Source organism: Sciurus vulgaris (genome assembly GCF_902686455.1).
Source record: "Sciurus vulgaris genome assembly, chromosome: 4".
Lineage (NCBI taxonomy): Eukaryota > Metazoa > Chordata > Mammalia > Rodentia > Sciuridae > Sciurus > Sciurus vulgaris.
Window position 1 is genome coordinate 174,745,631 of NC_136464.1, and position 22,241 is coordinate 174,767,871.

At 44.7% G+C, this 22,241-nt stretch overlaps 1 protein-coding gene across 5 annotated transcripts in view; it reads left to right on the forward strand.

Moving 5' to 3' along the window:
- The window catches only part of FARP1 (FERM, ARH/RhoGEF and pleckstrin domain protein 1), a gene marked incomplete at its 3' end in the record, with an annotated part of 266,728 nt that overhangs the window by 209,594 nt on the left and 34,893 nt on the right, over window positions 1-22,241 (forward strand). For 4 of the 5 annotated variants that reach the window (XM_079136884.1, XM_079136888.1, XM_079136886.1 and 1 more), the window contains exons 10-16: window positions 2,311-2,474; window positions 3,201-3,269; window positions 4,599-4,677; window positions 5,715-5,970; window positions 19,276-19,463; window positions 20,436-20,525; window positions 21,365-21,498. In XM_079136884.1, the coding sequence (XP_078993010.1) occupies window positions 2,311-2,474; window positions 3,201-3,269; window positions 4,599-4,677; window positions 5,715-5,970; window positions 19,276-19,463; window positions 20,436-20,525; window positions 21,365-21,498 (980 nt within the window). The remainder of the gene's footprint in view (window positions 1-2,310; window positions 2,475-3,200; window positions 3,270-4,598; window positions 4,678-5,714; window positions 5,971-19,275; window positions 19,464-20,435; window positions 20,526-21,364; window positions 21,499-22,241) is intronic. The other variant, XM_079136887.1, reaches the window with a different exon arrangement.

The window sequence follows — 22,241 nt, forward strand, 5'->3', positions numbered from 1 at the left end:
CCAAGTAGTTCCTGCTATGCCATCTACAATGCTGTCACAACAAACAGAAATGATATGATCAGTTGTTGCCTACAATAAAAACAGTAAGTTTGTGAAACGGTTTACATTTTCAAATGGTAGACAGGGAGAGAACAGAAGTGTTGTAGGATGTGATGATTATGAGGGAGGAGGAGAGAGGATAAAAGTAAACACTTAAAGGAGGAGGGAAAGAGAACAATAGAGATTGACTGTTAGAAGAGAGAAAGAGATTTAAGAGAAAGAAATGAGTGAGAGAAGAAACATAAAGTAATAATTTAAAAAATTAAAAATAAGAAGAATACAAAACAAAACTGAAATATACTAATCAAACTTCCTAGTCCTCAAAAGACTAATTCATGAAAAATGACTGCTTTTAAAAATGCTAGAAATTGGGCTGGGGCTGGGGTACAGTGGTAGAGCACTTGCCTCCCATGTGTGAGGCACTGGCTTCGATCCTCAGCACCACATATGAATGAATGAATGAATGAATGAATGAATTAATTAATTAATTAATTAAAGGTCCATTGACAACTAGAAAAAATATTCTCTTAAAAAATACTAGAAATTAGGAAAAAAAAAAAAAACATGAGTATGTATAAATGTCCATGAAGAATTAAGGTCACAATTAAGCAGAAAAAAGAAAAAGAGCTCAATGACAATAATCATTTCCCTTGGAGTTCAAAAGATTCTCAGCTTCCCCTCTCAGCAGTTAGGTGGCTTCTCTGGAGTCTGATGCTTGCTCCATCCTCTGGGTGGGGTTGCTAGGGTAAGATTGTGATCCCACAGGCAGAACCTGGAGGGGGCGTTAGGTAAGCTCCAGGTCTTTGCTGGATGCCAACTGGTCTGGAGAGTCTAAATGAGCACACCTCCAAGGCCCAGCCATTGCCAGTCCACCCTGGAAGACTGTTCCCCAGGATCTCCCCTGGGTTCCATTCATGTGGTGGAGCAACCAATTCTTAGAAGAGAGAAAGAGATTCAAGAGATAGAAATGAGTGAGAGAAAAAACATAAAGTAATAATTTAAAAAATCAAAAATAAAAAGAATACAAAACAAAACTGAAATATACTAACCAAACTTCCTAGTCCTCAAAAGACTAGGAAGACCTGCAGACCCTAAGTCTAGGGTTTGGTCTCCAAACTCAGTCTCCCCTACCCGACCCTTTGAATTCCTGGCTAGGCACATCTCTCCCAGCCAGTCCTGCCAGCGGCCAGATTAAAGGGAGAAGAGAGGCGGGTAGGCTTCTGTAATCAGTCGTCCCCTGTGTGAACCTCTCTCCACATTTGATTTTCTCCTGGTTACTGAGGCACACTCCGTGTTATGCTTTGTGGGTTTGCCAGGCCTGTATTTCAGGCCAGTCTCAGGTTCCCCAGGACTCGACTCCCTCAGCTGCAGGTCCCTATAGCGCAGCTGCAAAATGGTTCCTTCCTCTGTCCTCCGCACACCACTGTTTCTTTCCCATACAAGGCTATCACCGCACGCCTTTCCGTTTAGTCAGGCAGTGTCTTTGGTCTCTAAACTCTTTGTACCCAGACACACCTCAGTCCCCCTTAAAACTCGAGTTCCTTTAATTCCCTTCTCTTTCCTGTGTACTCATGGAGGAATCTCTCTGGCTGGTGCCTCTGGCGCTAGAGATTTCTTCCTTATTTTATTATATCCAACCTCCCGAGTCCCCAGTCTGTTTTGAGCGTCCAGTATTACACTTCAGTAAAGTCCTCCCACCTGTTTTTTTCCCCATTCACCCACCTTGCTGAGAAACTGCCTGTCTGCTTTCTTGGTTTCACTCCTCGGAGCAGCCAGGAAAGCATCCTGCTCTATTCTGCCATCCTGAAACCTGTCTGAATGCTGTTTTATAGAGAAATGACTTGAGATAAAAGTCAGTGTTAAACAGGAACCATGAGGAAGGTAACAGGAAGGAGATCTGTTCTCATCATTTTAAAGAGGCCAAAAGGAATTGCTTGTATTTTTCTTTTTTAAAGAAAAACAGGTAAGCCAAGTGAATATGATTTGGTTTTGGATTCTGTCAAAGCAATGGACCACTTCCGCTCAGTCTGTACCACTGTTTTGTGTTAGTTCCTGTAAGGAATTCTGTGGGAAAGAAGATGGTTGAAAAGTGACTACATCTTGTCCTTGGAAACAACTGTATTTGAATGAGTCTTTGAATTAATGATCTTGCTGCAATAAAATGTATAATTGAAAATGTACTGGACAAATTCATTTCTATTCCTTTTCTCATATTTCAACAGAATGACTGTGAACAGTGGGAAAAACCAAAGCTGTATTTTGTTCTTTTAGAGCTCATACCAGGATACCTTGGAATTCCTAATGGCCAGTCGGGATTTTTGCAAGTCCTTCTGGAAAATCTGTGTGGAACATCATGCCTTTTTTAGACTTTTCGAAGAGCCCAAACCAAAGCCAAAACCCGTTCTCTTTAGTCGGGGGTCATCATTTCGGTTCAGGTAATGGATACGGTTCACACCTGTTTGTTTGCCATGGAGTGTGACTGAGATGTTTCCTAAGAGCTGTCACAGCTGTGGTGACCTAGGGCAAGGAATTAAGATGAACACTTATGGGGCTACAGGAGCTGCGCTTGATGGGGGCCTTGGCTTAGCTCAGGGTCATCCTTCTGAGTTCCATGTGAACTTCAGGGAGCCATTTGGCAGTTTCCCAGTCCCAGTAAACTCTTAACATAATTCTCTAATCCAGAAATAATTTCCTTTCTCTGTAGCAGCAAAGTATCCTATTTGCATTTGCTGTTGCTTCATAGAACCATACATAGGCTCGCCCATCCTGATTCACTTTTCCATTCAGTTTTCAACACATACCTGCGTGTCTACCATGTGTTGAATCCTGTTCTAGGCGGCGGGGGTCCAACAGGGGACCACCCTGTCTGTTCCATCATGCTGTGTCTGGGGATGGTTGCTTCAGAGCCAAACACACTTAGTAAATCGGTTGAGTTGGTGGAATGCCTTGCTTATTGTGTGTAAGAAACCTGTCAAGAGAATGCCATCCGACATTAAGAACTCAGGTTCTCTTAGGGACTGCTTTTCTCCTGACTGGCACAGAGACCTCATTTCTCCCAGTTATAGAGGGAGGGGAAGTAAAGGTGGCAGAGCACTGTGTTTGTGTGTTTAAACGAGAACACTTCAATGTCTTTCCCTTTCCTTCCCTGGTCTGCATTTTAGTGGTCGGACTCAGAAGCAAGTTCTCGACTATGTTAAGGAAGGAGGACACAAGAAAGTACAATTCGAGAGGTAAGAGGCGCTTCCATCCTGGTCCTTACTCTCCAGGTGACAGTTTGTTGCTCCTGAGTGTTTCTGTACCCAGGCTTGGGGTTTGGGGAGTTTCCCAATTCCTGCCACACAGTCACCCTCAGTGTGTTTAGCATCAAAAAGGACCAGTTTTTGATCCTGGGCACTCACTCAAGTGTAAGGTGGAACGAGAAGATATGGTGACCATGTGGAAGGCTGGGTGGCTTACAGAGGGTGGGGTAAGCAAAACTCAAAATTATTAAAAGTATCATATCCAGTTGCCTTCAGACTCTGTGTATAAGGTATGTGTGAAACATAAATGAATTTCCTGTTGGGTTCCATCTCTACAACATCCCATTATGAATGTGCAAATATTCCAAATTCTGAAGAAATTCAATTATGCATCTTACTTTTTTAACAATGCCCTATTTTTAAGATCTCCCCTAAGTGTCCTATAGTACTATAGTATTTATTTCCATTCCTTGTTGATAAACATTCAAGTTATTTCAATGTTTTGTTTTGATTTTGCTGAAACAAACCTTATGCAAACCTCTGATGGTTTCTTGTGTCCTTTATCCAGAAATGTAATGCCAGGAGGGAGGGTTTTGCCCGCATGTCTAGAGATAATACCCCCTATAATTTTCCTGAACAAGTAGCAATTTGTATTTTGAGGACCACATAAGAGGTGGCCTCATTCACTTTTGTTGCACAAACATCCAAATGTAGCTGTTCCACAGGATATATTTATACTGTTTCATGAATCTGAGTACCTGAAAATTGTTCCTAATGCTTGTTCAATGGGGACAGGGACACATACAGGTGGACCCAGGACAAGAAAAGATAAAGGAGCCATGTTAGTAGTCTTCAAGTCACTTCTATCTACTTCTGAATGTATAACTCATGTAGCCCTTTTTCCCTAAAAGAGTAAGTTGATTAGTGGTGATATTTTCTGTTATAGAACTGATGCAAAAATTCTGTACCCAAATAACCCAAATTGACCTCCACTGTTAGATCACAGCTCGCAGTTCAGAGCCTCCGAGGGCCAGTAGCTCTCCTCTCCTCACGTCCTTCCCAATGAGCAGAGGTGCCACTCCACCAGGCAGGCTGCTCCAGCAGCCGCACAGGGATTGCAGAACTTCCTCAGGATGAGTGTCCCCTGGCCATGCAGGTGTTGGAGAAACAGGACCAAGTGAGGGCTTCCAAGGTGTGCTTCTCCAAGCAGCTTGGATTTCCTTCTCCAGAGAGGACCTGGTGCTTCACTGGGAAGGCCCTTCCGTTTTATTTAAAAATGAAATTTTCCTAACATTTGCTGTCTCATGTGATCTCTCCCAGAAAACACAGCAAGATTCACTCCATCCAGAGCCTTGCTACGCCGCAGCCCATAGAACCAAACTCAGAAGTGCCAAAACAGGTAAGTGATACTGTCTGCTTTCACCGAGTTTCTCCACTGAGCTCGGGGCCCGACAGAGTGCTTCCTAGTCCTTTGTCCCTTAGGATGTTACAGACAGACATGTGGTCATGCACTACCTCTGACCAGACAGAGGCTTTGTGCTCTGTGGGCACAGCAGGAGTGGAGCCTGTTTTCAGCTGACTGTCCATGTTCTAGGAAAAAGTTCTCTCTATTGAAAGTTCTCTCTATTGACCTGAACACAGAGGTAAAGACACACACAGGATCTATAGAGCCCACCAACCTGCTGAATGGGTCGCCTGTGTGAAGGAGACCCTCTTTGCAAAGAACGGGTGTGCCTTGCCGCCAGTGGTGCCAGGATCGGGGGCCTCAGCCGGCTCAGAGCTGGGCAGCAAATTCCCAGGGCTAGTGTTACAGTGCAGCGACCACACTGGCACCAAAAGATGCTCTTGCTGTTGCACTGAGGGTGATGAAAGCTCATTTTCCCCAGAGTTGGCCTCTGGGTACATTTTCAGGGTTTTCTCTTGAAGAGAATAAGACCTTTGTTGAGGAAGAATGTGCAGAAAGTTTCATTGTGTCCGTCCAAAAAGAGCTTGTAACCTGTGGGGCTACCCTGAGAAGTGTAGCTGAGAAGCGGCCTGTGGTGTTTCTGAGGGCCAGGCCGGGGGTCCCGGATGGGCTTTCCTTCTGTCCCCACCCACCCTTGCTTAGGTAGCCTCTGAGGGGCTGGAAGGGCTGTCTTTTCCATAGAAACTTTGGAAACCCAATCTGAGCCCATGGGTCCTAGACAGCAGAGACAGTGCCTCAGCTTCCCTGCCCTGAAAGAACCTTCCAGGTCATGACTCACCTCCCGGTGCCTGTTCCTCATCAAGGCATCCCTGAGCCCCGGGAGGGCCAGGCAGGCTCTGGGTGGCCGGCCTTTCAGCCCCTGAGCCTGAGGAGGTGTCCTTAGACTCTGACTTCTATTTTTGTAGCTCTGGGCTAACAGTCTCCCCTTTCTCTTCATCCCCCTTCATCCCGGCCTACCCCACCCCACCCAGTCTCCACAGAGCACCAGCCTTACATTTGGAGAAGGGGCCGAATCCCCCGGTGGCCAGAGCTGCCAGCAAGGAAAGGAACTGAAAGTTTCCACCCAGGAGCAGGGGCCACACCCAAGCCCCACCCTGAAGAGGAGCCCCGCGGGGAGTAAGCCGGCAGACAGAGCCGCCAAGGCGCCACCCGAGGAAGAAGAGGAGGAGGAGGGCGTCAAGGACCGCGTCCAGCCGAGTAAACCTCAGCCCCCGCAGCCTAGCACAGGTCCAGCATCCCGGGCTGCTAGAGGCAGCAGTACTTCCATTCCTTTCATTGACTGCAGTGATGTAGATAGTGAATACGACCTCCTCAGAGAACAAGCGTCCCAGTCACGGTCCCAAACAAATGACAATTATGAGGGTGATTTGACCAGCGGTGTTTATCTGCTCTCCAGGGATGAGAGGCATTCAGAGGCTAGGCACAGGGCTTCCCCTCCCTCTGTGAAGTCCTCCCAGCCTCCTTCCAGAGAGTTCCTTGATGATGATTCAGCAGACATAACCTTTGACCTGAGTGGGAGCGCCGGACTCCCAAGACATAGCTCCCTGATAGATGAAATGTTCAGGGCCTCAGCGGGTCACAGCCCCCTGGCCACCCCATTGTCCCCCAGCAGCAGAAGTTCTAGTTCAAATATGAGTTGGGACAGAACCAGGTCCCAAGGCTATGTTTCCGAAAACGGACATGACCTTAGAGAGAAAAGCTTGGGGGAAGACGTTCTCCCAAAGAGGGATCCTCAGTGTGAGACGTGTTCCCCGACCTTGCAGAGGCCGTACTTACGGAACCTCCCCAGTAGGTATAACAAGTCGGAGACAGATCCGCTCATCCTTAGCCAGGTAGCGTGTACCCCGGAGGACACGGGTAGGCTGGATGACCCCCAAAGGGGAGGACTGGCCAACACGGCTGCCCCTGAGGCTAGAATGCTGGCCAATGGTGCACCTCTCATGGGTCCCAGCGCAAAGATCCCCCTCCTTCCGTCAGTGTGTGCTGGTGGCATGGCGGGCCAGCTGGCACCCCTGCAAATGACGGAGGGCTCCACCAGCAGTGGCACTGAGTCCAGTGATTCGGACTCTGCTCTGGTCAGCCCCTTGAGCCAGCCCCTCGCGCTGGGCCGCCCAGCAGTTCTGAGTTCCTCCTCGGTGCGGAGAAGTCAGGTGACCTCGGGTGGGCTGCCTCTGAGTGAGGAGAAGGAGGAGGAGTGAGGAGGCTGGAAGGCAGGTGCCAGCTGTGGCAAGCTGGGTCCCGAGTCCAGGGTTGCAACAGAGGTGATCTCTTCTAGTGACTCGTTCATTTTTAGACAACATTTGTTAGAGGATGTTTTGAACAGGCACAGGTTTGGGCAGGCATGCGACTTCTAAAACCTTTAAGAAAAATGAAACTTCACAAGTGGCTTATTTCCAGAAAAGGTAGACGGTGTCCATGACAAGTTACCAGGAGCTTGTGTGTTTTACTGGTCGAAGGCTAGGAAGAAAAGCTTTCTGATGGAGCTGGTCATGTGTATAGTGTGTTCTATTTATATGGTAGTTTTCTGTGTGTGTTCAGCTATGCGTGCAGATCCCCCTCCGATTGGTCGAGTGCCTGAAGTGTTTTTGAGATCACAGGAAAGGTACTGGCTACCTCCCTCCTCCCCTCTGTCAAAGGAGGGCTGCTTTTCTGTGCTTCACAAAATGAGGAGTAGACAAAATTCAAGGCCCAGTGTAAGTTGATTGCTAGTTGAGATTGTGTCAGTGAAATTTTAGTCAAGAAGAATGAATATTTTAATGGGAAGAATGTGGGGTTATCTCTGCTTTCTAGGCTTTGTGTGAAATGCTATAAAGGTCATCAAATCCCTTTGAATCATGACCAACTTGGGATCGCTGGTTTGGTTTGGGCTTGCATTGGCGGGTCAGATTTCTAGTTATGTTGTAAGAAGTCATGGTTCTGGCTCTCAGAACCTCTTGGTGAAACAGAAATGTTATTGAGAAGTGAAGCAGGGAAGAGGAATGCCTCCCAATAGGCTCTGCTGTCACCAGGGCCAGCCAGCTAGATGTGTGCCTGTCAATCACACACAGCGGAGAGACTACTGTCCAGCATTGCTGCCCTCGGTTGGTTTTCATGCACATTCTTGTGAACAGTGTCTTCTATTGGGAACAGGGACACTGGATGTTTCATTGAGCAGGAAAAAAAAGTGTTGAGTACCAAGAGTTGACGTTTTTTAAACCTTGCCCACCTCTGTCGGCACCTCTCACCCAGCATTCCCACACTATAGATCTGGGAGCCTGGTTTTACTTACATTGTGTGTCTGCGTTAGCTGCACACTGAAATTACCTGAGCCATGTAAAAGTCAGTGATGCCTGGCCCTGACCCTAGCCATTGGACCTATTGGTCCAGTTTCCAGCTTAGGCTCCCTAGATGGTCCTACTGGACAGCCAGGGTCACTTATCAACCAGACCTGATTGCCTTGTAGAATCTACTAGAAAATGTTGAAAGTGTTAGCTAAATTTTTTGCTTGCTTGCATAGTAAGAAAAGCATTATAAATGAAATTTCCTTTTTTAAAAATGCCTGTTATTTGTATTTTTCAGTCTTTGGGATATTTTTAAATTATAGAATAAAATTTTTAGATACAAAGTAACTGCAAACTTATTTAAGAGTTATAACCATGATGCATCTCTGATGTGCCACAGTTCCAGTGGCCTTACAGAACTCACCTGTGGCTTCTTCCTAGGGGAGGAACTAGGCATATTTATGAAACGGAGTAGAATTTGGCAGCAGCATAGAACAAATAGAAGTATCAATCACTTTGTGGTTCATGAATGATAATCTGTCCACATGAATGTCAAGAGGTCTGTTTTAAAGATTTTGAAGACTTAATCTAGTTTTATGCAAATGTTTTATTTCATTTTCTTATCATTTGATTCAGTGCATGACTGATGAATCAAACTGATTATTGAATGGTTTTTGTAAGTTGTTCATTGAAGTAGTCTATTTACATCTTGCTTTAGACTTTTCAACAGAATCACAGAATTTTAAAACTAGAAGGAGACCTTAGAAATCATCTAGGCAAACCTTATTTGTGGGTGAGAAAACTTGATCTGATGACATGAAGTGATTTTGCCTAGTAATAGAGCTATTGCACAACAAAGCTGAAACTATAACCTTGGTTGCTAGGTTTTGACTTTTTACTCTGTATGATATATTGTCGCATAGGACTTTTTAGAATCTACATTTTAATTTTGGAGAATCTTATATGGATTAATAATTAAAATTAGATGTGACAATTAGGAATCATGTCAACTTCAGTGAGGCCATTACAGGCCATAATAAGTAGGAAAAACTGCTTTTCATGTTGTGGGGTTTTGCAGTTAAGACACATTTTTACATATCTGCTTAGACTTAGGAAAAGATGTCAATTCACTATGAAAGCTTCATCAAATGTGAGTTGAGCCAAGTTGAGTTTGGGATCATGTCATTTAACTGTGAAGGTGATTTGTTCAAACAAATTTCATTTTTACCTCTAATTATACAGCAGTCTGATAATGAAATGTGAATGAGCACTACTTATTAACGTACAATGTGAGTGTAACACAAATCAGCCAATGTAAACCTCCAGACACAACATGCTCCAAGAGTTGTTTTGTTTTGCTTTTTCCTACAGGAGCAATTTTATCTAAAGGGTTTTAAAAGCAGTCAGTCGAGCGTTGTGTCCTGTTTTATAGCGAGGAGCGTTTCTGATTTCAGAGTTGCACATGGCTCTTTTCTCACTGGTCTTGTACCAGCCAAGCAACTCCGTTTCCGCTTCTTGGCCAGTATTTATATAAGCATCGGTCCTGGTATAGTTAACAGGGCTTGAAACGATGTGGGTAGTCAGTTTGCACACCTATAATCCCAGCAGCTCGAGAGGCTGAGACCAAAGGATCTCAAGTTCAAAGCCAGTCTTGACAACTTACTGAGGCCCTAAGCAACTTAGTAAGATCCTGTCCCAAAATAAAAAATAGAAAAAGGGTCAGGGATGTGGCTCAGTGGTTAAGATCCCTGGGTTCAATTCCTGGTACCCAAAACAACCACCCAGTGGGGGTATACTTTGTTTCAAGGCCACATATCCCGATGTACTGAGACTATTCACTAGTCGTCTCTGGGAGCTTTGCCCTGCCCTCAAGAAGATTCCAGAGCAGTGGTCAGCGAGTAAATACATGCATGCTTCGAGCCTGGAGGGACAAGTTTGCTGAGGTGGCATAGTCTCCCTACTCTCACTGTGAAGAGTTCAGGAGAAGCCTGCAGCCCTTACCCACCCACCTTCCATGATCTGACGTGGGAGATTCCAGTCCCGAAGGCTTTCCCCAGCTGGCAGTCGTACTGGGCTTTTAGGAAGGGCCCACGGTGCGCAAAACTGAGCAAGGTGGTGAAGGGGAGGCCAAAGATAGGGCTGGGTATGAAGAGTAGGTAGCAGAGATTAGAGGCTGGGTCAGGTCATTCACGTTCCCAACGGGTTTCCTAAGACCTGTCAGCTCGTCTTTACAATCCAATGGCTGTCACACAGGTCACCTAGCCCAACAAGGAGCCCAGGCTTTCAGACACTGGCAGCTCTCTGCTGCTCGGTGACATGATATCTTAAAGGCCATGGAGGGAACACAATCCCAATACAGAAACTGATCTTGAAGCCACTCTCAGCCATTCCAGGCCCCCTTGCTTTAATGTCTTTGTTTGATATTATTTCAAAATATGTAAATCATAGACCCTTTTGTGGTTGCTTTCCCTGTTGCTTGTTAAGGGCAAACTAAAAAGGCAAGACATTCTTTTAGCATGAAGAAATGCACTTAATGAGTTCCAGAAACTTAAAATGAATTGCTTCAGCTCTCTAATAGTCATCTGGATGCCATCGATGGTATTTTATTAGACAGGCATTTAATTAGAGGAAGTCTGTGGGCCAGATTCTTTCCTCCATGTGTGATTCATCTTTGGGAATTTCTCACAGATCTATCTCAGCAAGTTGCTCCACATGACCTGCACTTAAAATGTGAATGATAACAATTTTCTTCTCAAGGACTTCTTTGAAGATTCAAACCAAGTAATGCTCAAAAAGTCAGGTCTGCAAAGTGAAATGAGGCCACCTGCCCCTGGGTTCCCACTGAGCCTATACAGTCCAGCCCGACCTGAGGATGCGTTGGCTTTAGACCTAGCATTATTCTGATGATGTTGTCCACCTGTTTCTAAAGGAGGAAAGTCTAGATACTAAACTGTAATTTTAAAAACGTTGGTAAAATTGTTCTGAATGTTCATAGAGATCCTGTTTTCATATCTGGAAATAGTGATCAACATGCTTGTAGCAACTTTTTTCATTTAAAATATGGTCTCACATGTTAACATAGACTGGTTTTAGAACTTAGCCATCAGTCATGGAGCCGTGGGGTTCCAGGTAGAGTGAGCTTAAAACCCAGAAATCAGTAGCCCCTTACCCATCAGGTTCATTCTGTCTTTATTGCTTCTATCTCAGTCACTTGGCTTTGCCCAGGCACTTATTCCCATTAGCTAGGACTTCAAGAACTCTCACAGTTCCCTTCCCAAGAACGGCTCTTTTTTTCTGGACTTCTCTCTCCTGCACACACATTCCTCCTCTGGTAGTCATGAGCAGACTGTCTAATGCTGGCCTTCATTGTGTTTCATGACAGGAGTCTGTCCTGCTGCTGTGAAATTTTGTAAATGGAATTGCAAAAGAGTCTTGGTGGGCAATCTTGATAATAGAAGCAGCTTCTTTGAACCTTAGCAAATATTTGAAAATAGTCCATTGCTGGTAGCTCTCTGAATTTTATAGTCCAAGGTGTTGGCCAAACCCCTAAGAACATATGGAAGGAGAAATCTGGAGGGAAAAAAATAAAAGAACATTTGGAAGGAAAGGTAGAATGAACTTTTTTGAACCATGAGTGATTAAAGAAATTTACTCTGACGATAGCGAGGAATTGATTGGCACTTGTTTTTCCTTGTTAGTTTAATTCCATCTATTTTTGTATGATTGGCTTACACTAAGACAGGGAAATGGGGTCTCCTGGGAACACTTAAGCATACCTCAAATGACAACTCGTATTTAAACCAGAGTCCTGACTCCTAGACCAAAATTAGCATGCCACTTGATGTTAAGAGTTTTATTTTCATTTTTAAAGAAATCATCAAAAGCAAAATAATCTCCATGATGGATTGGACATGGAGCTGGCCTGGAGTCACAGACAACAAAGATTGACAGTGGCCTGGTTGCCACCTATTCGTTGGAGGTATACCTGAGAAGGGCCACTTGTGTTTCCTTGTAACCTAGAGAGAGGTTTCCAAGCATCTCCCCTGTGGTAGATGTGGATTTGTATACCATCTCTTTTGGAGTGGGGGAAGTTTTGTTTTCCAAAAGAGGTCTTCATAAAATAAATAACACCTTACTACCAGAAAACAGTAGATGAAACCACCCACACAGGAACTTGTTTTCCTAATGAAAGCAAGTAAACACCCCAGTGGAAGCTAGGAAAGAGCTAGGAATGTTTTCCTGAAATCTTTCAAAATGGCATAGACTCAGATTAGCTCAGGATAACTGCAGCGTGAATTGACTGATACCGTGGGCATTGAAGCACAGCTGGAAAGGGAACCTTAGGCGTCATGGATTATAATTTCCAGGGGAAGTCAGCTCATTTGCTTCTTAGTGAGGCTCTGGATCAGGTTACTCTGCTACGTCTTAGGGTGGTGGGAGGATTCAAAACCAGTTGTGAACATGGGACATCTGATGTATTGCAAGCCAGTCTGAAAGGCTCACTCTGCAGAGCTAGTGTTGCTTGTGTGACCGTGGACAGTGGCACTGGAGGATGCATGAGGTGCTGCTAGGGCCAGGGGCTGTGATTGCAGAACATGCAAAATGCAAAGCCCAGAAACCTAGGGTTAGGAGTGAGCCAGGACCCCCAGGTGTGGGTGGGGAAGAGGGAGCTCTGAGGTCACCACTCTGCTTGATTGTGGATCAGAGTTGCTAGCTGGCTTGAGAGTAGGAAACAGCATTAGGGTCATCTAGGAGCCTGTGATGGAGGAGCAGTCTGTCATTACTCACAGACAGGAGTCTGTCTGGCTCAGGAAACAGAGCTTACAACTCCTTTCCCCTGGGCTTCCAAATTCCTTTTTGGAAACAAAGCATTTGCCACTCCACCTGCAGGGACTTACAGAAAGGCCAAAGATGGGTCTTCTGGCTCTTTCCAGAAACACCTAGATGGCTAGTGGATTGAATCCCTCACTCTTACCCCTTCCAGCTTGGAAGGTTGCTGTGGAACCTCACTAACCGAATCTCACAAGCTTGGCCTCTGTTATTAATCCAATTCCCTTCTGTTCCTCTGTGTGTACATTTAATACTGTAGGTAATATGTTTTATTAAAAATTTCTAATACACCAAATTAATTTTAAAATAGAAAAGGCTGGGGACTTCATTCTCATTTTTGTCATTTGTTTAATAAATTCGAGGAACATTTTTCTGTTGCTCCATTGTACGCAGTGTTTTGTCAGCATGTACCTATCTGGAGAAAAAGCTTTGTTTTCAGCACTCTGCCTTTGTCCCGGAGCATGGCGCATCTTCTGTTCCCTGCATTGTTGGAGCGCTGTCTGACGTCTTCTGTTTTTGTTTTGTTTAACACTGCCGTATACCAGTTTGTATTGTAACACCCCTTTCCTCTGGGACGCAGTGATCCTGTTCACTCAACAGCACGCTCTCTCGTGGGTCATGCTGGTTGGGGCCATGTTTCTCTAAGGTAGGGAAAGAAGGGGATGAAGACATTCATTTTCTGGCTCCGTCTTCTAGTGCAGCCTGCACTTTATACTTCGGGCAGTGCTTGATGGAAGGCCCTTGATGTGAGCAGGATCACTGTAGCTGAGGGAAAGAGTTCATGGAAACAGAGCGCATCTGTGCTGGTAGCTTACATAGGGAGCTCAGACAGCGGACCCAAAGATGGGCCTTAAATGGGGACAGAAAACTCCACATAGCTGGGCATGGTGATGCACGCCTGTAATCCCAGCAACTTGAGAGGCTGAGGCAGGAGAATCGTAAATTCAAGGCCAGCCTCAGCAACTTAGGCCCTAAGCAACTTAGTGAGACCCTGTCTTAAAATTCAAAATAAAACGGGCAGGGGATGGGGTTCAGTAGCAAAGCACCCCTGGGTTCAATCAAAAAGAAAACTTCACCTAGACTGTATCTATCAGAATTTGGCCATGAGTTTGTTTTGTTTGGAGCAGTGGGACGTAGAGAACTGTCCCCACACACCCCTCAGCCCCATTTGGCTTCTCAGGGCCAGTAAGCTATTTCTTCTGCTGATGAGTACCCCAAATGTGTGCACCCCCAGATGCTGTCTGTTTCCGTTTTCTCTCAACTGCATATGAGTGCAGAACCTCAATAAAGCATGGATTTCTACCACCACCAAGATTTCTGGCTTCTCCAGTAGCAATGAGCTTGGTGACTCTTTCAGCATGGAACCCAAACTCACGTAACAGTGTGTGCACGCTATCAATGTCTCTTGTTAACCTAAACTGAAGAGGCTTTCACTTGTCCTATCAGGTATCTTGCTGTAAGAACTGTCCATTGTAACTGTTCTTTCCCACTGATGGCTGAAGTTTTGTCCCGAGTACAAGATGGTATTTTTCATTGGTATGAAGCGCCACGTTCCCCAACCCAAACACTGCCGCCACCTCCACCGCCACCGACCGCCACCATCTTCAATCAGAGGAGGAGCCTCCTTTCCTTCTTCCCCATCTGCAAGAACAAGCTTGTGCCTTGTTCACTGCCATTTTTCATTAGTGACGTCTCTCTTTTTATTTTTCCACAAGTCGCCTCACTGTTGCTTTTCTGAATTGCTTGATGATGAGCTGTGGAGTGATGGATGCTTAGCTGCCTGTAAAACTTTTCTTAAAGGAACTGGGTCTGAGAAGCACATAGCCATGACCCTGGACAGCCTCAGGTATTGAGAAGAGGACACCACCACCGATGTTGGTAACCCGTCACCTGGTTTCTCCTGGGGACCTTGTAACTTCAGTAAAACACTGCCAGCTTTTTTCATAGATTCCAGCCAGCCACCTAAATCAGACCACCTCTGATTTAGCATGATACCAATCTCTTTTGATGACCGACTCTCAAAACAGATCCTCTCTAGAGCTTTCATTGTCCCCTCTTTTAGAGAGAGGTTGTGGACTTTAAAAGAGCCTTTAAAAAAAATAGATAAAATCCTACAATTCTAATGTATTTCCTGCATGTGCCTTTGGAACATATTCTGGTAATACAAATTAAATCTCCTCTGGTTTCAAATCAAACAACAGCAGGCAAATCATGATAAGTGAGTGACATCTAGAAGCTTATAAAGGGAATCATTTTATTTGAGGGAATACTCGAGAAGTTTTGAAAAGAGAAATTGAGAAAACAATCAATATTCTCATTTTTATCAGTATTCTTTTTCTCAAATATTTAAATATTTACCATACTGGCTGGATTACTGTTTTTTAAATTATCATATTTTCTAGTTTCCTTTTTTACAGGACACAGACCACTTACCTAGTTAAAAATTAAAGAGTACCTACTTATTAACCACTTTACAAAACAGGGCATAACTACATATTTGACATGCCATTTCTATTACTTGAGAAAATAGATTAGAAACTTTTTTCCTTTCCCAGAACTCTGTCTGTTTTTAAGCATTCAGTAGGAGCCCAGGAGGTGGATGGTCAATGGGAAGCTGTGCTCAGTCCCCCAGGGGCCCAAAAGGCAGGCAGTTGGCTCACTGGACTGAGCTATCCTCCCAGGGAACTTCAGTGCCTCTGCTGAGGAGCTGGGAGAGATGATCTGCCAGTTCAGCTTCTCCAGGACCAGGAGGAAGAATTATGAATGCATTTTAAACTAAAGAGAGAGAAGAACGAAGGCAGTTTCTGGGTTGGGTAATAAATTGAAATTCATAAATATAGCAGTGCTAATTTGAAGTTCTATTATTGTTTGTGCGACAGGAAAGTGTATATTTAAAAGGATTTTTAAAAAGCAATTACCACAAATGCCTCCCTTAAGAGCAGCAATAGTGGAGGAATTGCCTGCCCTGGGGGCAGCCTAAGCTAAATCCTTTCCTCCAGATCAGCAGGGGAAGAGTGGTCATGAAATTATTGGGAAGAGGGGAAGGATTTGGGAGTTTTTAATCTGAAATGTAACTGAATGCCTAAAAAAAAAAAAAAAAAAAAAAAGCAGGGCACTTTCTGGAAGTAGGAAAAACATTTTTTAAAACATTGGAAATTTCTAGAGGTTCAGGGATACCTGATCTTTTTCCACTGGTTTTAGACTTCTCTCTACCTATTGCCTTAAAATCCAGGTGCTTCCTTACAGAGTCCCCCACAATTATTTGCCTCGAGTTCCCTGAAGAAAGAAATTACTTTGCATTAATTCGTTGTAAAGGAAAAGTGATTAAAAATGCGAAGGCGTTAGTCATTTTATTTAGTAGCAGCGAATGACGGTCAGTTTCCTCTCCAGGGTGCCTGGGACTGTGCCCTCAAAGCAGGTGACAGACTACAAGATCTGAAGAAGCTTTGTAGTCCTGCACATATTGGGTCGGGCGCATCTTATCTAAGGACAGGATCACGTTTGTTGACTTTTTTATAAAATGGACTACTTCAGTGAACACTGATTCCATGTAGTTCCAGTAAGTGTGACCTTGGACCTTGGCTTTCATTAGCATCCTCTTCACAACCACCCCGTGTGGACACCAGTTTGTATAGACTATTGTCAACACTCTGGCTCAAAGTCAAAAGAGAATTTTAATTACTCATCAAGCTGCCAAATTCTACTAATTGACCCTGTCAGCACATTTCATTGATTACTGAATATTAATGAGCGATTTTTTTTTTTTTTTTTTTTTTTTTACTATGGCTCCTATAAAATTTCAAAGCCTTGAGTAGTTTTTTCTTGCAAGGAGAGGAGGGGGCATCTTCGCCATGACCCCAGCTCACATTTGTAAAATTGAACTGCAGAGATTCGGACTTTTGCCTTCCTTAGTCTTGCTGATAGATTTCTAGATCAGTCTGTTGGATGTTTATTGATTTATTGGTCTTACGGTTTAAACACATCTACTGCCTTTCCTTTTGTAAGCCCTATGAATAGACACAAACCCCTCGCGGGAAAAGGAAATTGACCACCCCCGTTCCATCTGTCCCTGAGTGTGTGCACTGCTCGTATAATGGAGGTGGTCTCATGCATCTTTAGGCTATAGGAGTGACATGTAGCAGCCTGTCCCCCAGCCCGCAGGCCTGTCCTGAGCCACCCTACCTGCTGAGGCTCACAGGTGACCAGGATGTCCACATTCAGCCTTCCACTTCCTGTCTCCCGTTAGTCCAGAGAGGATTCTTCCCAGTCTAAGTGACTCTTCTCTGAAAGGTGCCATGCCATCTGGGCAGGCTGGCCTCTCCTGGAACCAGCCTGTCGCCTTCTGCGTTCAGCCTGCTCAGTCTACTCGATACCAGGCTCTGGGGTGGACCCAACAAGGCTTTCGCACTGTCCTTCAGGGGGTGGAAGTGGCCGTGTCTGGGTGTGTGCACTGTACCTTCCTTGTTGTGAGTGGCAGTTGGCGTCCTCTGTCACGGGTGCTCTCTGGCCCGGTGGCTCTGCTCCCTACAGCCGCTCCCCCTTCAAGCTAGCCTCCTAACGACTGTCTGTTCTCACTCCAACTCTCACTGAGGAGACGAATGCTTTTCTGTTCCTCGCCCCTGCCAGCGCCAGGCCCGGCATGCTCTCACTCTAACGCCTCACCGGCCCTCACGCAGTGGCAGTGCGGGAGCTGACGGTAAGCCCCGGGTTCTGCGAGGTGCCTGCTGGACTGCTGAAAAGCGGCCCCAGCAGCAGCTCACAAATGCATGGAATGTTTTGATCTCCAGACAAACTGCCAGATTTCTCTTTTCTATTTCTATTTGTAGTGATAACATTTTCCTTCTTGTGATTTTTAAAAAAGAGAATAGTGTAGTACTTTGAAAACAATGCAGTTTTAATATGTTGTCACTCTTTCTATTTGACAGGTTCCAATTCTTTCACAATTATTGTATTCAGTTGTGCACTAGTGTCAATAAAATTGACATGTGTGAAGCGATTTCTGTCCTTTTTCTCCGGGGTTTGCTGGGTCTGGTGGCACGTGGGGTGATGGGGTCTCTACTAACACCAGGACTTCATTTCAGTGAGTTTTGTTTGAAACGGAGGGATTTTTGTTTAAACACAAACCTCTTAAATCTACCTTTTCCTCATATTTGTTACTCTTGTTATTCAAGGATCACTGGACTGACCAGTTGTCAGGGGAGCAGGGCGTCTGCTCTTTGTTGTTTTCCAGATGCAGTGACACAGCTAACTGGTCGACCTGGGAGCAGGGTTGCGGGGAGGTGGCTCCTCTGGAGTTCATTCCTACCGGGATCAAACTTACTGCCCCTACTTCCTCAGCTCCTTCCTAGGCCGCTGTGTCTTGTAAATTCCAAATAATACACAAACAACTCCAGAGGGACAATAGATGTCAGGAAAATGGGGGTACTCCCGGAAAATTACTCTTTTCCCTTGGAGATCTTTAACAATGTGCTGCGTAGCTGTGAACCTGGAACTGCATACTGAAAAATGGAGGAAGCATTGACCTTGTCTTTCCTTAGAATGGTAACTTTGTTTACCTAATACTAACTAGCTGATCTGCACTAGAATTATAACTGTCTGCGTTAGGTCAAAACAAACAGGTTAGAAATATATTTTGAAACACTCCATGTAGCCACATGGATGGAGGTAGAGATACTGGCAAAATCACATTGGCAGAGCGTCCTGTACACACCCTCACCCTCAGCTGACTTACAATGGGTAATATGTACATTTTCATATTATTTAATATGGTATCCTTTTTCAAGGACTGATTTCCTACCTGTTGCTTTTGACTCATAAAGAGGAACTATGATAATGTGATGATCTGCAGCTTGTATTTTTAAATGACCACTATTGCATGTGATATGATGCTAGTGTTTCTGTCCCACACAGTGACAGACATGGAATGACATCACCAGGTATAACAAGCTTGCTCTGTTCTCTGTAGAGTGGGGAGTTAGTCGCTTGACCTTTCTGTTAGCTGTGCCCATTGTTACAAGACGTAGTCTGTCCTTGGTATACCAGTCCTTTAGATGCCTGTTAGTTTAGTTCTATTTTCTGCTCATTTTTCCGTGTCTTATTGTTCTATAGATACTTTTGTCTTTCTTGAGTTATTCTTAAAAGTCAAAGCAGTAGTTATGAGATGAAAATATGATTGTGGGAATAGCTTTTAAGCTATTTTAACTGTTATTGTGCAGAGTTCTATCTTATACTTAATTACGTAACTGAGGCACCATTGAATTATGCATACTATTAAGGCAGCCACAATTTAGGGGGAAAAAACTAGGAAATAATGAATGCATTGTTTGCCCTGCGGTGGCCAAGGTTCTAAAGATTTGAAAAGGTAAAAAGTTGTAAATGGAAATCAAGTCCCAGAGGGAATTACTTTTTTTTTTTTTCTTTAAAACTTCTCATCCCCAAACAGGCTCCCTGACTGGTAGCCCTCACCTTTCAGAGCTGTCCATCAACTCACAGGGAGGAGCTGCCCCCACCAACGTGACCTTGTCTCCCAACCTGAGCCCTGACACCAAGCAGGCCTCTCCCCTGATCAGCCCGCTGCTGAATGACCAGGCATGCCCCAGGACCGACGACGAGGAAGAGGGCCGGAGAAAGGTACCGACAGGCACTTGCTAGTGCGTGCGCGGGTCTTTATTGTAGTAAAGTGAAATAACATAAAATGTACTGGTTTGCATTTGGTGGCATTCATCCATTCTCAACATCATGTTCATCTTCAAAACTTTTTCCCCAACAAAATCTCGGTTCGTATTAAACAATAATCCACCCTGTCTCAGACCCTAGCAACCACAATTCTATTTTCTGTCTCTGAGTTTGGCTACTCCTGAGACCTCATATGAATGGGATCAGAGGGTCTTTGTCCTTGTGTGATTGACTTGTTCCACTCAGTGTAATGTCCTCAAGGTTCATCCATGTTGTAGCAGATCAGAATTTCCTTCCTCTTTAAGGCTGAGTAATATTCCCCTATATGGATGTACCACATTTAGTTTCTGCATTTGTGTGTCACTGAGCAGATATGCTACTCCCACCTCTTGCTGTTGTGAACACCTCTCTGAACACGGGTGTGCATGAATTTGTTAAGTCTCCATTTCAGTTCCTTTGTGTACATACCCAGAGGTAGAATGATGTGGTTCTAATGGGAAGATGGCAGGCTGTCAGGGACTTCCTTCCTGATGACACCCTGGTCTCTTTCATCCTTGCTAATCCCACAAACACTCTAACTCCCATTTTTTGAAATTTCATGAGCGCTGACGCTACCAGCCATTGCACCAGGACAAAGGATCCTAGTCCCTTGAAAGACCCATGACTGGCATTTGAGTGAGCCCTTTGACTGATGGTAATCTTTACATGGAAGGAAATATTCCAAGGCCGTATTCTCAATGGAGAAATCCATTATTTTTTTTCTAGTTTCTTTAAACACAAAAATAAGAGTTCATTTAGTCTTGATGCTGGCCAACAAATATCATAAGTTAGTAATGTCTAAGTCCTTTAACTAGGACTTTCTAATAATGAGGACATTCACAGAGACTTCCACTCATTGTGTCTTGTTTCCATGGATGGATTTTGCAGAGGTTCCCAGCTGACAAGGCGTACTTCATCGCTAAAGAGGTGTCTACCACTGAGCGAACGTATCTGAAGGATCTCGAAGTCATCACATCGGTATGCGCAGTGTTTCCCCCAAAGCACTAAGTTACACGATTTAACTCCGCTAATACTCAGCTTTGAGAGAAGCCGGAGCTCATTAAACGTTAGGTTCTCTGACTTCAATGAAAGGATTTCAATCCTGAGTTATAGAAAATTAAATGCTAATAGCATATTAAATTTGGAATATTTTCATAAAAATTTTTGTAATTGTGGTTTTTAAATGCAAAGGAAAGACACTCCTAAAATAGAGAAAATTAAAATTGAACGTTTTGCTGTCTGCACGCACCCATCTGGAACATTTGGGTTTTGCCAGTTGTCAAGTGTAACTGCTTATTCTTGCTCGAGGGACGATCTCAGAGTGATCAGGAGCCTCATTTTATCGTTGATAATAAGTGAAGTCACGTCAGCAAAATCTGCCAGAAGGTTGCCTTTCATTATGGTAGTCAGTCCTGTTTAGTCCTGGAAACCAAATCCGGGCTTCCAGATGACTTTCTGACCCCTGGGTTCTGGGAAAACGGGCCTCGGGAGGTACCTTGGACCAGTAAGTTTTTCTCCTTGGATGTGCCTTATGCCCGGCCTCAGCAGGGGCCCTGTGGACACTGACTCCTGTCCCCATGTGCCTGTGCAGTCTGAGTGACTGTGCAGGGGCTGCTCTGTCCCAGCGGGGCCACCTTCGCGCTCAGCATCCTGATGAGGAACGGGTGGCTCCGGCCCCCTTCTGCTCCTGGCAGGCTGAACGTCCGTGGGAAGGCCCGCATCCCCCGGTCGCGCTGGGCTGCACGGGCCTGGCTCCCGGAGAGCTGCGGTGCCACCACGACCTTCACGCCTCTAACTTGTCCTCCTCTTGTCCCCAGTGGTTCCACGGCACGGTGAGCAAAGAGGACTCCATGCCCGAAACATTGAAAAGTCTCATATTCCCGAATTTCGAACCTTTGCACAAATTCCATACCAATTTTCTCAAGGAAATTGAGCAACGACTTGCCCTGTGGTGAGTACACTGACATTTAATGATCATGTTTCCTTCCGCCCTCACCTCCATGCTATTTGACATTGCAGGCTGGAGCAGAGATCAAAGGCAAGAGACCAGCCTCAGACAAGCCAACCCTAAAGAGATTTAAAAAAATTTTTTTTGGTCCTGGGGATTAAACCCCAGGGTGCTTTACCACTGAGCTATACCTCCAGCCTTTTTATTTTTATTTTGAGGAAGGAGCTCACTAAGTTACTCAGGACCTTGCTAAATTGCTGAGGCTGGCCTCGAACTTGTGATCCTCCTGCCTCAGCCTCCCAAGTCCCTGGGATTACAGGTGTGCGCCAAGCACCCAGCTCCCTAAAAAGATTTTTAGTTAAATTCTACACCTATTTAAATCTCATCTTCATTTTTCCCCCTTTGGTTTACAATTCTTCATATTGCATTTTTTTCTTATGATAATTACCACAAAATAAAGGTAGTTGCTTTTCTATCCTTGGCAAGAACAAGGTGGCAGCTTTTGCTCAGAGGCCCTGGTGCAGGGCGGGGTGGGGGGGCGAGCCCAGCCAGAATTGAGAAATAACAGACACAAAGTCCCCTCACTGAAATTTGGAAAAAGTGGAATTCCCACTTCAACAAGAAGCTCAGTGTTGTGCATGTGCAAGAAATACCAACATTTAAAATTTTTAAAAAAAATCTACAAAATCTAACTTCCCAAACTTTACCTGGAACTTCATGTTCTGCCTCGTGGCCCGTCTTCAGAC